This window comes from Antedon mediterranea, chromosome 2 (genome assembly GCF_964355755.1).
Source record: "Antedon mediterranea chromosome 2, ecAntMedi1.1, whole genome shotgun sequence".
NCBI lineage: Eukaryota > Metazoa > Echinodermata > Crinoidea > Comatulida > Antedonidae > Antedon > Antedon mediterranea.
This window is the reverse complement of record NC_092671.1, coordinates 5,996,553-6,012,646: the sequence shown is the minus strand read 5'-3', so window position 1 is coordinate 6,012,646 and position 16,094 is coordinate 5,996,553. Positions and strand designations below refer to the sequence as shown.

At 31.9% G+C, this 16,094-nt stretch overlaps 1 protein-coding gene across 2 annotated transcripts in view; it reads right to left on the bottom strand.

Moving 5' to 3' along the window:
• Positions 1-16,094, bottom strand: part of LOC140040175 (oxysterols receptor LXR-alpha-like) — an 84,165-nt gene that overhangs the window by 52,743 nt on the left and 15,328 nt on the right. For both annotated transcript variants that reach the window (XM_072085897.1, XM_072085900.1), the window contains exons 2-3: positions 15,845-15,922; positions 11,792-11,886 (exon numbers count right to left, since the gene is read on the bottom strand). In XM_072085897.1, the coding sequence (XP_071941998.1) occupies positions 11,792-11,846 (55 nt within the window). In that variant the 5' untranslated portion in view covers positions 11,847-11,886; positions 15,845-15,922. The remainder of the gene's footprint in view (positions 1-11,791; positions 11,887-15,844; positions 15,923-16,094) is intronic.

Genomic DNA, 16,094 nt, shown 5'->3' with positions numbered 1-16,094 from the left:
TCAAGGTCAACATTTGCTTGAATGTTTATTCATGTATGAAAGGTTAATCAATGAAATGTATATTGTGCATTCAGCATACTATATACACATAATCAACACAAGTTTGAATGATCAGATGTAATCAAATTATAACCAGCTCTGCAACCAGTTTTATCAACTAATGAACATATGAAAGGAATCGCTTAATAAGATAGCTTTGGTATTAATTAAAGTGGGCGGGAGGAAACAGTGTGTAGAGTACCGCGGAATCGCTAAAACTGAGTCAAGGCCATCCAGCCTGCAAGTGCTGCCCGTACACATCTGACGACGATACAAAGGTCATGTTATATAGGTCAAGTTGTGAAATTGGGTAGAGCATGTAGGATTGAAACAGAATCCCTGTCTATGCCTCAAGGAGCTCAAATTAATCGCATGTACATGCTTTTTTAAAACAGTTTAATCGAAATAATAATTTTAGAAAGATTGATCTGTTCTAATGTAATTTAAATGATTATTCACAGTTAATATAAATGAAGGAATTAATTATTGTATTCATTTATTCCTCAATAATATATACAAGTGTAGTTTTAAAAATTCAAAAATAAAATATTTTTTTATTTCAATCAAACATAATTTAAAATTCAATTGAAAATATTTGAGCATAAATAAAAAATTCAAATCAATCAATTCTTAATAAAATGAACTTGTAATTAGTACAGTACACTTAAACTCTTATTTTAGGACCACCCTATTAAAAAAAAACCACTTTCCTATTAAATGAATGAGAAACAATATATTTTAATACACTACTGGCAATCTCTATTCAGGGGAAACCTCTATTCATGGGAAACCTCTATTCAGGGGAAACCTCTATTTAGGGGAAACCTCTATTTAGGGGAAACCTCTATTCAGGGGGAACCTCTATTCAGGGGAAACCTCTATTCAGGGAAAACCTCTATTCAGGGAAAACCTCTATTCAGGGGAAACCTCTATTCAGGGGAAACCTCTATTCAGGGGAAACCTCTATTTAGGGGAAACCTCTATTAAAATGGACCTGAAATGGATTTTCGATTTTTTTTCATTTTAGAATGATGTTTTTGGGGCTATTAGATGTTGCTAGAATGTATACTGTTACAAAATATAAATTGGCCCTTTTGGGGAAGCCCCATTTGAAAATCAAAAAAATTCGCGGGTGACGTCACTTTGTGAATATATTCCTATCCCTCCAATGAACAATTTGCAGTTTTTTGGCTATAACTCTTGAAATCTATGGAGTATTTTCTAAAAAATGCTTGTGCATTTGCAGAAACGTATTAAGAATTTTTTTAGATAAAAATATTACCGTATAAACGGTTATTCATCGAGTAAATGACGATTTAAAATCTTCAAATCAACGTTTTTTTTCTGGCAATACCGAAGTTAGCCTGGCAACGTTGTCCGGGATACAGCGCCGTGTGCAATGATGCGTAACCATACTTTCCGTTCATGTATTTTGTATATCGTTCGTAATTTATACTGCTAAAATTTCTTTAGTTTTTAGTTTAACAGAATTAAATTAGTATAGTAATATGAGATGATAATTTATTTGTCACGAATCAGGCAGTTCGAAAACGAATTTTATTCATATTTTACTTTAACTTGACAATGAGCGCAGCAAGTTGTTGATATCGCTTTGGTCCTTGGATGCACATGAAACGAAGCCTCGCCGTATGGTGTGGGTGGTGGGTGGTGGATCGACTCCGCGCGCTGGATTGGGGGCCTAGGCCTAGTAAAGGTTTGGAAAGGTAGGCCTTCCAAATTTGGGTTTTAGAACAAAGTAAATTTTAGGGACCTATATTTCAACAACATTAGATATTGAATAAATTAGTATTAGTGTCAACGCTTCGCGTATCTTTCCAGGCCGTCGATCATTCACAGACTATATGGCGGCATACACGCTCTCGATATCGTCGTGTGTATATGTGACGTCGTGAATATAGAGGCTTCCGACGGCCGTTGAAATAGAATATTGCAATGCCATGAGTAATTTTCGCTAATTTATTAAGGTATCTTAAAATTTCGTTTTTTCTCAAAATACTATGCATTTTGTTTTTATTTGTATGGGTTTGTGTTAATTTGATACATTTAAATAACATGTGTGAATTTCTTGAAAATCGAAAGTCCATTTCAGGTCCATTTTAAGGCGAAACCTCTATTCAGAGTAAACGTCTGTTCAAGGGAAACCTCTATTCAGGGGAAACCTCTATTCAGGGGACATCCTTGTGGGAATATTGTTATTTCCCAAATGTGTCCCTTTGATAGGATTCTACTAATCTAGATACTACAAATTAATGAAAAAGTAGTAAATTTTGAATAACTGTAGTTTAAAGGAAACAAAAATCGAAGTTATCAATGAAAATCAATTTTTATCATAAGTGTCATCAATTATAAGGTTTTTTCAATTCCTACAATGAAAAACCAGCTGCAGTGCAGCCATTGTTTTTCTCTGAAATGAAGGTGACCTTGACATTTCAAAAATAGATATTGTTGTAAAGGATTACACCTACAATAACTAAATAGCACACTATCAATTAATCAAATCAGTCAATCATTAAATCAATCAACCAATTAATCACTCAATCAATCAGTTTTCGTAATGACCAAGTTAATCCTCTTTGGGGACCAGTGGCCCATAAGGATAATATTGTATTGCTTTAAGATACGCATAGTGGGGACTCATTATAATATTTATTTAAATAATTATATACAATAAGCTAGTGGAAACACCACATACAGATAGTACTGCAGAGAAAATACCCCACTCCCCCTAATGTGCAATTAAGGAATATACAATGAGAAAAAAAAGAATGGAAGGGAGAATCTTGGAAGCATAGCTAATGCAAGTAGAAAACCCTGTTACGAAAAAACACTCCTATATAATAATTAAGGTGTTCCTTTACAAGAACAGGGGACACTTTTTTTGGTCTCGAAGGTGTCTACTTAAATATGAGTTGTATCAAAAGACGATGTCAAAATATTATCTGAAATTGAGCGAGAATAACATTGTTCCTGAATCAGTGAAGTCTTTTATCAGCTTTGCATCTTTTTCTTGCTCATTAATTTGAAAACTTTATGAGCAGTTATAAAACTTTATTTTCCTAATACATAAATCAAGCAAGTTATTTTTGTCAGAATGGTTGAGATAAAAAAACAAAAAAAAATCATCATCTAAAAAGAATAAAAATATACTTTCAGTACCCAAAAGCTTTATTACATCATCAAAACTATTTGTAAAATGTTTTCAATCTTATATGCGGCTTTGTGGTTTTCGTGTAATCTAACAATTGCTATCCCTGCTATATTATAATCATATTTGTACCCCTAGGGCGTTTAGCATGCAAGGAAGTGCAATTTGCATGTGTACTATTTGCTGCCTTGTATCATTGAGGTTCCTTCGTGCTTACTATCTCTTGGGTGGCAGAATAACAATGCAAACAATGTTGGACAACATACACTCTAAAGACTAATTTACATTGACAAGCAATAACGGTAATAAAAATATAGAATCTATGTTATTCTTTATGACCATTTACACGCAACGCGCAGCGGACGTTTTTACGCTCAGGAAAGGTACAGATTCTATGTGGGACAAGCTACGTGGTTTTCCGCTTTAATACAGTTACCGCTCGTCTGTGTAAAAATAGGCATTTAGAAGTGTCATCTACCATTTCGATGTCCATCTAGATAGAAAAAAAACCTGATCAAAAGATTTCAGACTAATTAGAGCAAGTTTTCTGATTGTATAACTTGAATTTAAACATTTGCAGCCAAAAAATGGGTTCATTTTTTCGCAAATGATTAATTATCTTCAATATCGTAGATTGAAATATATCGATGTTACATTTTATGTGTACATCTGCCAAGACCTTTCGATGATAACGAATAGATCATATTATATTGCTAGAGGTGGTAGGTTCGAAATTGGCCAGAGGACAAAATATTAAATTCAACTTCCTGTTGAAGGTCTATGATTCAAATGGAAAAAAGAGTATGTTCAGACTTGTGGAGTTATGATTCAAATAGTATTAAGGGTATGTTTAGACCTGTGAAGTTATGATTCAAATAGAATTAAGGGTATGTTCGGACATGTGGAGTTATGATTCAAATAGTATTTACAGTGAAGTCACTCGCATTAATTTGCAAAAAGCGGCAAAGCTTTCGCTTACGAACGCTTTTTTGAACGGAAGTGTCTACAATAATAGAGCAATCATCAATTGCACGAATCATTGATTGGCTAGTAATTAGACTTAGGTCAAAATTGATGCGTAACCCTTGTATCCTACAGTACTCATTTTTCTCACGACCAGTATAATTGTAGTTTCTGTACAGGTTTTTTTTTTTTATAGTAGATCAGACCCTATAGAATTGTTTTTGTACATCTACAACATGATTCTAAATGTGTATAACTTTAGAGATAAAGATAATCCATATTCTAAGGAAAGCTTCAAAACGAAATTATAATATACACCTCCATTATCCTATATTCACTCCTTCTTAAAAAAACGATTTTATATCAGTCATAAAATAATATTCAAAAGGAAACACCACAGGATATTAAGTTTAAGGTCTAGTGTGTCTTGTCCCTGAGCATCATAGACCTTGACTTTCTTAACATTATTCAGACATACAGTACTGTTACCATAACAAAATACCTGATATAAAAACGCTATTAATAAACCGTATATGAATTGCACCTTCACTTGGCTGAAAACCAGGTGTTTACCCATATGATCATGTTCACTTTCTTTTGTCCGCTGCTTTGCTGATTTTTTTTTTCCATGACCTTCGTAAATGTTTTATATTTATTATGAAGTCAGTATAAAGTTGTTTCTTGGATTTAATGCTTGTTATTTCCTTTTAAATGACCGGTATTTTGTTGACCTTAACATAATGTACCGGCATTTAAAACCATGTTATCAGAACATACAGGTAGAAAAAACAACTGATGAATGAAATGTTTAAATGCTACTGTAGGCATTCGACTTGTTCAAATCGGAATGATTTTTGTTCAATTCTGTGGAATTTTTGTTCAATTCTGAGCGATTTTTATTCAATCCAATTACTTACAATATTCCAGAATTCCAAAATCACACCAGAAAGAAATAATAAGACAACTTTTCTCACTAGTGTAGGAAACGTGATATTTAGGACAGTATGTTGCTAGAGTCCAGTAAATGATGGTGGTCATGAGATGAGGACCTAATGACGATGAATGATAAAAATCTAGATGTGAAGAACAGCATGAAATTAGAAAAATTTACATCGGATCTGGATTGCTTCCAAATAAAAAACACCACTAATACTTGAGACTACAGTAGCAGGATAGTACAAGGAGGAAAAGTACTTCAATCGGATGCAGTCTGAAATGGGAGGGATCTTTGAATATATAGAATCAATTCCCAATCAAAATTAATATGAAAGGTCCATTGGTCTAATGGAAAGGGCCTCTGCATGTCAAACAATAAACAGTTCAAAATATGATTGTAGTAACTTTTGCTTCTTCAGCAGGAATACGTGACGTTATACCATCTCACTGTAAAGCTCTGTCTACACTATCAAACTAGTTTGACAAAGTGTGATGTGCCCAAATATGGTAGTGATATGACCATATATTGGCACATCACATTTTTTGTGAATATGGTGAACTGGGACAAAATTGCCACTACCGCAATTTTAAATTATTGTCAACAAACATATGTTGAAATTAATAAACCTAAATAATATTTCCAAAGTATTGCGTTTTTATTATTATAAAAATAGACAACATGCTACTAAAACTGAACATTATACACAAAGTTCAAAAGTTTAAAAACATACAGTACCATCACAATTCTGGGCTAAGAAGTAAGTTTTTTATGTACGGTATACTTAATTGCAAAAAACATAATGCAAAAATAATAAAACGTTATCTAACACAAACTTAAAAGTAAAGTACTAAAATGTAAGCAGGAAAAAACATTGTGCTAAAGTACAAAATATTGTACCCATTTACAATAGAAAGATAACGATCAACGATAAATAAACAAATATGCAGTTTTTATACATAAAGCAAAAGAAATATAACAACTTTTCATTCTAGAACTATAGAATAACCATCTATGCATCCTTTGATAAAAAATATATTTTCACACGTCCAATCAAATGACGTCATGATTAGTAAGAGTAATAATATCGTGACAATACAACGATTTTATTGTTTTTATTTATCATGACGTCATTTGATGGAATTTTAAACATATTGTTTTTCTCAAAGACAGCATAAATGATTATCATATAGTTCTAGAATGAAACTTCATTTTCTTGGAAGCAGAAAGAGGACAATTTTGTGGTAACCGGTTAAAAGGCAGCGCAAAATAACTGGTTAAAAACACCCATTCAATTCGGTGTTAGATCGGCATTTAACCGATTATCGCTGAGCAATTTTTATAATAACGGTTATTTGATTGACAGCTGCTGACTTTGAGTGAACTACACTGCAGTAACGTTTGAATTAACCGGCAGGACCAATTGCACAACGACCACCCACTGATTTAAACGGTTATTTTTTAACAAAAACTGAGCAGAAATGCAGTCAATATAAAAATTACATTTTTGAAATAATCTGTTTATTCTCTGCAGCAGAAACAGACCCAATATGCACATTCTATTGGCCTTGAAAATATTTTAAACATTGTGGTAAAGATTATTCTCCACTGGGTACTCACACTAACGAATGAAATGGTAGAGCGATTACTCTTTTTTTTAATTTTTATCCTCTTTTGTATAATTCTATACAGATAAGCCTGACTACTGTATGTGAAGTAACTTTTTATAGATGAAACCGTTAATATATGTAGATTTCGGTTATATAACTAGACGGAGTAAATCCTCTTTTTTTGTCGGTGAATATGACTGAAGGACACATAGCTAAACAAAATATATTATTGTTATCTATTGAAAAGCTTTCATTAAAATAGAATTGTAAATATTTAACAATAAAATACTATTATAAAATAAAATGAATACCGCAAATATTGATTTTAAAGAAGATAATATTGAATTTAGCAAGGATAAATTTCATAAAATAAGTCCAGATAAGATTAATTTTTGAATTTATTTTAAACTTAACATTTATTATTATTAACATTATTTTTATGATCAGTAAAACACAATTTTACCACAGATACCAATCTATAATGCTTTAGAAAAGCAAGTAAATTGCTAAAAATATTAACATAGAAAAGGCTTACAAACGGAAATAGGTGTAGGCAATCATCCAAACATAACTCAATCAAATATTCTTAGGTTCAGCTCTGGGGCAAAAAACGGGGTCAGAAAGTAAAATATTCTATATCAATATCTCTTATCAGTTGAATACTTCCTTTATATTGTGACCCTAAGGTCATCCGGTCATGCTAGCGTGGCCACAGGAGGCTCGGAACACCCAAAAAATTAGGTCACTGTATTTTTCTGAAGATGTTACAAGAACGAAAGGAAATTTGTATAGACTATCATGTCCCTTTCGAAGGGCTAAATGCAAATTTAAAGTCATTCTGTCCTATTAGTTTACCAAAAACATCCTGATCATTTTAACTTCATTTTTCGACCATGAGAATCTATCTAGAAGCAGTGTTCCTTATTATTATTGCCCCACCCAACCGCAAGTGTTTTATGGAGGTTAATTATTATCTAATAATTGTTGAGGGACCTAAATCTACTCTAAATATGGACCCATCCAGGTCATAGTCTACTTCACTGATTGCACATTGCTTTATATAAACCAGCCTTGAAAAGGACTGAGCTGGCATTATGCGTGAAAGAATTCAAAAGAGAAAGGTTCTATTGAAAATCTCAGTTCATTTCAAACTAAACCTTTTAAATTGATGAAGTTCTTAGCATTCCCAAAAATATAATTCATATTCAAAGCAGAAAAATTCAAGGTATATATAAAAAGATCAAATTAAATTAATTGTACAGTTATTGAATATTCCTTGTAATCGCATCAAAAATCTTGTTGCAACTCGGTATGAATTTTGCACTCTGTGTGAACACACAATTAAAGGGAATATACCAAACAGTGGTATTAATATAACTATACCGGTAGTACTAAAGCTCTGTCTACACTATCAAACTTTATGTGACAACAAAATGTGATGTGCCCATATATGGACATGATGATGTCATATCACTACAATATTTGGGCACAGCACACATTTTTTTTTATAGTGTAGACAGAGCTTTAGTCAATAATATGTAGGTTTATACATGAAAAAATATGAAAGAATGTTCAACGCAGAGGAAAGTGGAATAATTTTACATTTAAACAGTATTTTCATTCAGTAAATAAAATATATTTGAAGTTGAAAAAACTAATTTTTTTCTAAAATCTCTAGCATTTTATTATTAATAAACACGAATAAGAAAATGTAGCGAATTTAACTCTAGATAAAATCCTAATCCATGTGTGATTGAAAAAAATATATAGCTAATTTAAGAAGAATATTCTGGGCATATTATAAATTACAATTATAGTTAAATAGGTAATTTCGTTTCGCGTTATTACACAAGATATCAAAAGCTTGTACGTATGAGCTAATTCCGTGCGAGGATTTCTCAATGAATGACCCACTCCGCAATTTTGCCCATAAATCCAAGACCTTAATCCCGGCCTAGACCTGCATTTCGCTGCCAACATTCCTAGGTGGATTAGGCAATATAGTCCTGAGAGAGTGTGTGTTTTCCAGCTCAAGGCCAATCGACAAGAAATATTTGTTTCTTATCCCACTTAATACTTTTCCCTAATTTTTTTTTTTAGGACACTATTATTAGGAATATGTAATTTACAAATAATTTTTTTTAACATTTAATTTTCACTCCAGGTATAAAGCAACTAAGTGATTATTGAAAACATTTTAATATCACAAAAGTATAAAATTATAAAAAACAAAACAATAAATTTAGGGTTAACTTTTTATTTGGTATTGAACACAATCACAAATATGATTATGAATGTACAAGGCGGGAGAGGTTACAGTAGGGTATCATTTTAAAATTGAACATAATTTGTAAGCCGATTAGGCTGAGGAAAACAGCCTCAAGGTCAATAAATGAAAAAAGAAGGAATAAAATTGACAGGAAATTGTCGGCTGTTGTCTAAACATGACACACCTGTACTTATAAAGCATTGATAAAAAATGTTCAGAGATAAAAATAATGTATGTTTTGAATTTAAACGCTTACAATATATTATTAAAATATGGCATGTACAATAACTTTGCACCTTTATGAAAATACAAAATATGTAATATAGTTAATCATGTCATGTTAATATCTCTACAGCGTGCCATATTAAATCAACTTTTAACATCATAAAACATCAAATAAATGTTCGTTTTCTGCTGAAAATAAACTATATAAATAATTGTCCGTTTAAAGTGATAAACTAGTAGTTTTTCCCACTTGGCCTAGTAACGGGATGTTTTGAACTGGCTAAACTATCAACTGATCTAATGTATGGTCCAGAGAAAGTCCCAATAATCAAGTAAATCTATATAATGGAAACCAAAAACACAACAGCAGCTGGACTGGCCTTCACACACTTGCCGTCCGTAATCTCGGGATTAACCGCTGAACGAACTTGGGCTGGACAGCGATAATAAAATGAAGGCAATATGCTCGTAACTGTCGTTCCTCAGAATAAACGTCCATAGAATATATATCATCGTACAATGAAAAGGCAAACAACGTGCCATGACTAAAAGGATTTACGAGAGAAAATGTGACTAGCGAAAAAAAGTTGTATGTTGTATAATAAGCTATTATTATAAAGGATATTAATTTTAAAATATGATTCAATTGTTAAACATCATGTCTAATAACACAGAAAAGGTTATCTTTGTTCCTAATCTTAGCAAAATGCATTCTTCGTACAAAGTTAAATCAAACTGGGTCAAAATGACAATTGAAACCACTTTGTATTAGAAATATATTATAATGTAAAATTAAAATAGAATTTCTTTGTGTGGTTTTATTGTTATTGCATAAATGAATAAACATTTTTGATTTATTAATTGTTTTATTTGAGTCCCATTCTTATAAAGAACTAACTACCAGTCATCTGATGTATAACTGAATATAATTTTGTTATGTTGAAAGAAACTATGTCTATCTTCTTAAATTATTAAATTGAATGTGATAAATTGTTTAATTTGTTGATGTATAATTTAAGTACCATTATTATGTAAAGGACTACCAGTAATTTGATGTATAATTAATTAATACAGTAATTTATGATTCTGAAATATCAAAAATAGTTTTCAAATTATGCTATTACAGAATTAGATAATATGTAAATTTATTAAAATTAAATCTATGAAGATAAATTTAGCATACTAGCACGTAAGCTTAGGATTACTATAGAACGACAAGCCTTATTATTTATTCAACCTTAGACACAAACGAGGTGTAACATTAAAGAAATGTGCGGATTAGGGACTGCGCCATCATGCAGACATACTCTGTATGATTAATGTGAACGGATCGGTGATAATGAATTCAGCTGTAACATTGCAGTAGTGTTGCGTACTAGCCATCACACTGGTCTGGCATTGGCTGCAATGCCAGCCTTGACCTAAGCTTCAACTCTGTGAATATAACATATTTATTAATAAACACTCTATGTGACCACTGTGTATTATGGTAAAATAAGTTGAATGTGGATTTCAATCAAATGAATGCTGCCACCAACTTCTTTCATCGTTTTACTAGGGAAACAGAGGGCAGCATTACTTTTTCAGGAAGTTTGATTATTTACATATTACTCTGCAACTAAAATTGTATTTGTCTGTTTTATTTCTAGTTCTTGGTTTCCATTTATTAATCGGGAACAACTACTTATAACCAGATGAAATATTCACCATATTTATAAACAAATATATGAAAAAATATTAACAAACTTAATCTTTTGATTTTAAATGACATATAAAATTAATGTAATCAGGCTCATAGAAGAGACCATAACAGAAAATCATGTTGATTATCTAAGAAAAAGTAGTGTCCAGGATCCAATCAATTATGACACCAACGTTCCACTGGTTCTTTCTTCAATATTTAAAATTTAGTTTGTCATGTTTCAATATCATGTAGTAGCATAATTAATAATATCCACGTAAATTCATGACATTTAAATAATTAACCGTTTGCTCAACCAAACGCTTTTAATTTTTCATAAGATAATAACTTTCCAATTCAGATAAAAGATGCTGATGCAATTAAAATCTGATGCTGAAAGTTCAAAGTTCACCAAAATCCAGTACACAGAATTGAGGTGCTGATGAGCACCATATAACGCATGTTCACTTGCCTCATCTTGTAATATAATATTAATATTGTTACAAGAGTTGCAGGGCATCTTTAGATGATACTTTACTTACGTTTGCCTCTCTCCACCCATGTGTATAATGGGTACCTGGTATAGATCAAAACACAACGTTGAGCTGATTACTCGCTGTAGTATGGTAGTATATATACCATACAGGTTTGATCCAAAAAAATGGCCGGGACAATAGTGTGAAGCACTTAGGAGCATTATGCAATAAGCGTTATATAAAAATGAATATTTTTTTTTTTTTTACTTCAACTTTATTTATAGAGCGTTACCCTTCCAGCTGGACAAATTAATATTCATATTGATATTCAGGAGCCCTGAATAATAATTTTATTATTATAGATTCACTGTTGCCAATACAATGACTGCACGGTTATAAAATAAAAAAACAACTTGACAAACGCCTACCTGGATATGGCGATTGTACTGGAGACGTCATTCCGTTGGTACTGGAATCACACATGGGGAATAATAAACAAGTCTTCAAACAAAAGCTACTCAACCTAAAAAGATACAAAAACACCTTCATAATTATTCTCTGGTTTGTACACACATGTGGTCAAATGGTCAAGATCTTACCGTAGTTGACATTATTATTATTATTATTATTTTTCAGCTTAAAAAGGTGAACAGTGTCCAAACCTAATCAGTTTTACCCAAACAAATTTGGAAATTCATAGAACAGTCCCTGTAGTGTGGTTGCATTGTCAACTGTTATGGTTACTCAGTTATCAAATTCAAAGTTGACTGTAAAGCCTACTATTATAGATTGACATATATGACAGTTGCTGTCATATCAATCAATCACTATGACAGTTATAACCACCACCAGCATATTAGTCAAGATAGAGACTTTACGACATATTCAGGGAAAAATTTAATTTTAAATTTTTGTTTAGCAATATAGTTTTTGCTACGTTTATTTAAAAAAGAAATATTTTATATTATATACTAAAACCTATCCTATAATAGAGACCCACCAATAACAATGTCCCTTTGCTACTTGGATGATAGTGGGGACATACGGTAGATCTTAGTCAATAGAGACCCTGCAATTACACTGTCCCTTTGATATTTGGATGACAGTGGGGACATAGATCATTAGTCAATAGAGACCATGCAATTATACTGTTCCTTTGATATTTGGATGACAGTGGGGACATAGATCATTAGTCAATAGAGACCCTGCAATTATACTGTTCCTTTGATATTTGGATGACAGTGGGGACATAGATCATTAGTTAATAGAGACCTTGCAATTACACTGTCCCTTTGATATTTGGATGACAGTGGGGACATATATCTTAGTCAATAGAGACCCTGCAATTATACTGTTCCTTTGATATGTAAAATGTTCTTTAAAGATTAGCCTATATAACTGTGTGATTAAACAAAATTATAATTTTTTTTTTTCACTTCTTAAGTCCATCGAAAAAACACCACAGTTTATAAGCATAGGCGCCGCATGGTGTCCTGAACTCCCCTGAAAACGCTATGTTATTTCTGTTGGTTACGCTTCGTTGCACGGCATTGTTTGTCATAGATCGAAGATGTCTTCGTTTCGTGAAAAAGGCGTATACATCTTCACCAATTTAATTTCAATGAAGAATTTCCGATTCATCAGCAATAAGTTTCGTAAACTTAAAGCTATAGTTGACCCAGAACGTTCATTTTATGACCGCGAGTGTTTACACTATACGAAGTGCCGGCCCGAAGCCCGCAATTGCCGGCCCGAAGCCTACTCTAGACTAGGCTCAAAATTGAGCCGGCTCGAGGCCGGCTCGGTTGTTCCCAGAGTGTTTACACTTGTGCACTTTTGGCTCGGAGCCGGCCTCGGGCTCGCTAAAAGCTGAAGTGTAAATGGGGTCTTAGTCAATAGTGACCTTGCAATTATACTGTTCCTTTACAGATCTTTAGATAATAGGACTTGACCCTGTGATTCAAAGTCAGTACAGGTCTTTGTGTATTAGAAGCAACTCACTCAATCGTAAATTTATGAAATGCTCTACCAATGTTAAATGTTGTCTCTTTAGATCTTACTGTATTAATACGTATTGTGCAGCCCTTTGGTGTAACTATCGTATGAAGAATATTAGATCTCTTAATGCTCTGCGCCGTATACTTAATGTCTCTAGAAGTAGTAGTGCCAGTGCAATGTTTATTGAACATGGTGTCCCTTCCTTTAATGAGTACATGCGAAAATCTACCTATGGTTTCATGGAACTTATGTTGAATAGTGGTAACATCCTTGTTGCTTGTGTTTGCAAACATATGCTCCATAACTCCAAAATGTATTGTAGATGGAGAAGCATTCTTTATACTTAAGTTTAGATTTGTCTTTTTCTGTTAATAAGTTTATTAATATGGATGTATTTCCGAAATAAAAAGAAATTGAATTGAATTGAATTACATTACACTAAGTTTCTATGCTGCTGCAGTACAATTATAGGCTAACAAACATCAAGAAAAGGTTTGGTCATTACAAATGCTGTGTCACTAGCAGTAGGCACATTTTAGTCAATAGAGATCTTAGTCAACAAACACACTCATGTTATTAACAGACAAATAATCAGTATTGTGTAAGGAAATTATCCTATTAATTTAAGCTTTAATTTTTGCTGTATTACTTCAGTAGACACAGGGCCTGCCTCTAATTAAATTCTATAGGGCCTACAATACACAAGGGATTTAGCAAGCTTATGTTTACGTAGTGATTCTCAGATCCTATGGAGTAAAGCTCTGTCTACACTACCAAACTAGTTTGACAAAAAAAGTGTGATAGTGTAGACAGAGCTTTGTTACTACCGGTATAGTTATATTAATACCACTTTAGGTCACTATTCACAGACATTCACAAGCATTTTGCATTTTGTGGATAAAATGTTTGTATCTGTTGCGTCTCCTTTGATACTCATATATTCATAAAATTCTAATTACAAAAGTAATAATGCTGTGAAGGAAGAGTCCGCCACAAATTCATAATCTTGAGAAAGCAAACTGTTTTTTTTTAGTTTCTTTATCAAGGTCAATTTAAAAAACGGAATGTTTACAAAACGTTGTACCATTTTTACATATTTCTTTTCAATCAATTGGATTAACAAAAAATAAAAATTCTCTCCACTAATTTATATATAATGCATTTGCTTTACATGAAAATATAAATATTATTTACTCTATAAAACAATAATTTCCAAAGGCTGATGATATACATTGCATATTACACACACAGAATAGAAGAATGATTGATAAGTTCATAAGGTGAAATGTTAAAGCTTGACTTTATATCATAGTAGGCTATAGAGACAAGAAGATTATGTCATTGATATTATTTCAAGTGTATTCTTTCAAGAGCTTACAGATACAGCTCAGGATTCTTTAAATACTGCACTATCTGCATTTTTAAAAGCTATTATTTTTATTTATTTAAATTTAAATCTAACTAAAAAATGTATTTTAAATTTTTTAATAAAAAAAATAAAATGTTTTTCTATCTTTATATATAATTTACCAACATTGAGCAAATGGAAAATCAAACTAATTGTGGGTAAAATTATTTTAATTTAAAAACAAACATACAAATTAACAAACCATTAATACTGTTAGGTACAGTAAGTAATATAGTCATAAAAAATTAAAAATGTTTATGAAGAAATCGGCAAAATACATACAAAAATATATTTTTTAATTAAAGTTTAAAAGTTTTGAAAAAATGTAGATGGCCTTTGTTCACATTTAACAAATATATTTTGGGTCTAAAATAGGAAATATGTAAATTATTCCAATACTGTATTTCAAAAATGATCCAAAATGAAATCATCAACAAATAGGGAATACTGTATATTAAATCTCACTTTCGAATGCAATCAAGTCAAGACTTTCTAAGCAACAAAAATGAAAACAGCTCCCTCTATAGTTTATAACACAAGCTGGAATAACACAAGCTAGGGTATATTAATCATGTTTTTACAAACACTCTGCTTTGAATACTAAAAGGTTTTAAAACACAATGATAATACCAGCAACAAACAAGATGAAAATATACATGAATGTTGAAATTCTCTGAATCTTATTGCAGAGTTGACTTAATATAATGTCTTAATAAAAACTGTATAGTTGATTCTTTTGAAGTCATTCTGCATAAATGCGTACAGTAGGAACGTGCGCAGAATGATTCTTGAAAGAAAGAGGATATTACCCTTTGTTTTGACACAAGTGCGAAAACAGTCTTTTCGTGCTTGAAAATCCTGCATATTGACATTGCTTAATTTAACTCAGATCGTAATACAAGGTGAGGGTAGACAGAGCAAGGTATACTAAAACCCTCCTTTCCACCCTATCTAAATTGTGTTCTTTGATCCCTATCACAGGTGCAACTTCCAAGTATTCCAGATGTGATTGTAGTGTGTTTCCCAACTTTATACATGTATAGACCCACGGTAAAGGGTGTAACACTGTACCTACCCAATTAGATTCTCATCCAAATATTTTAGTAGGAAACTTGAGAAGACTTCTAATTATTTAAGTAAAGATGAACCAAATCTGTTGAAAAATAAAGAAAAGTAAATGATGAAATTTGGAAGGAAAGCTTCAGTGATTTTACAAAATGTGTGAATGTGGTGAAAAAAAAACCAGTTAATATTTATATCTAACATTTTCCATTTTATAGTACCGTAATTCATTTATTTTTAGCATTTTAAATCTTTTAAGCTTT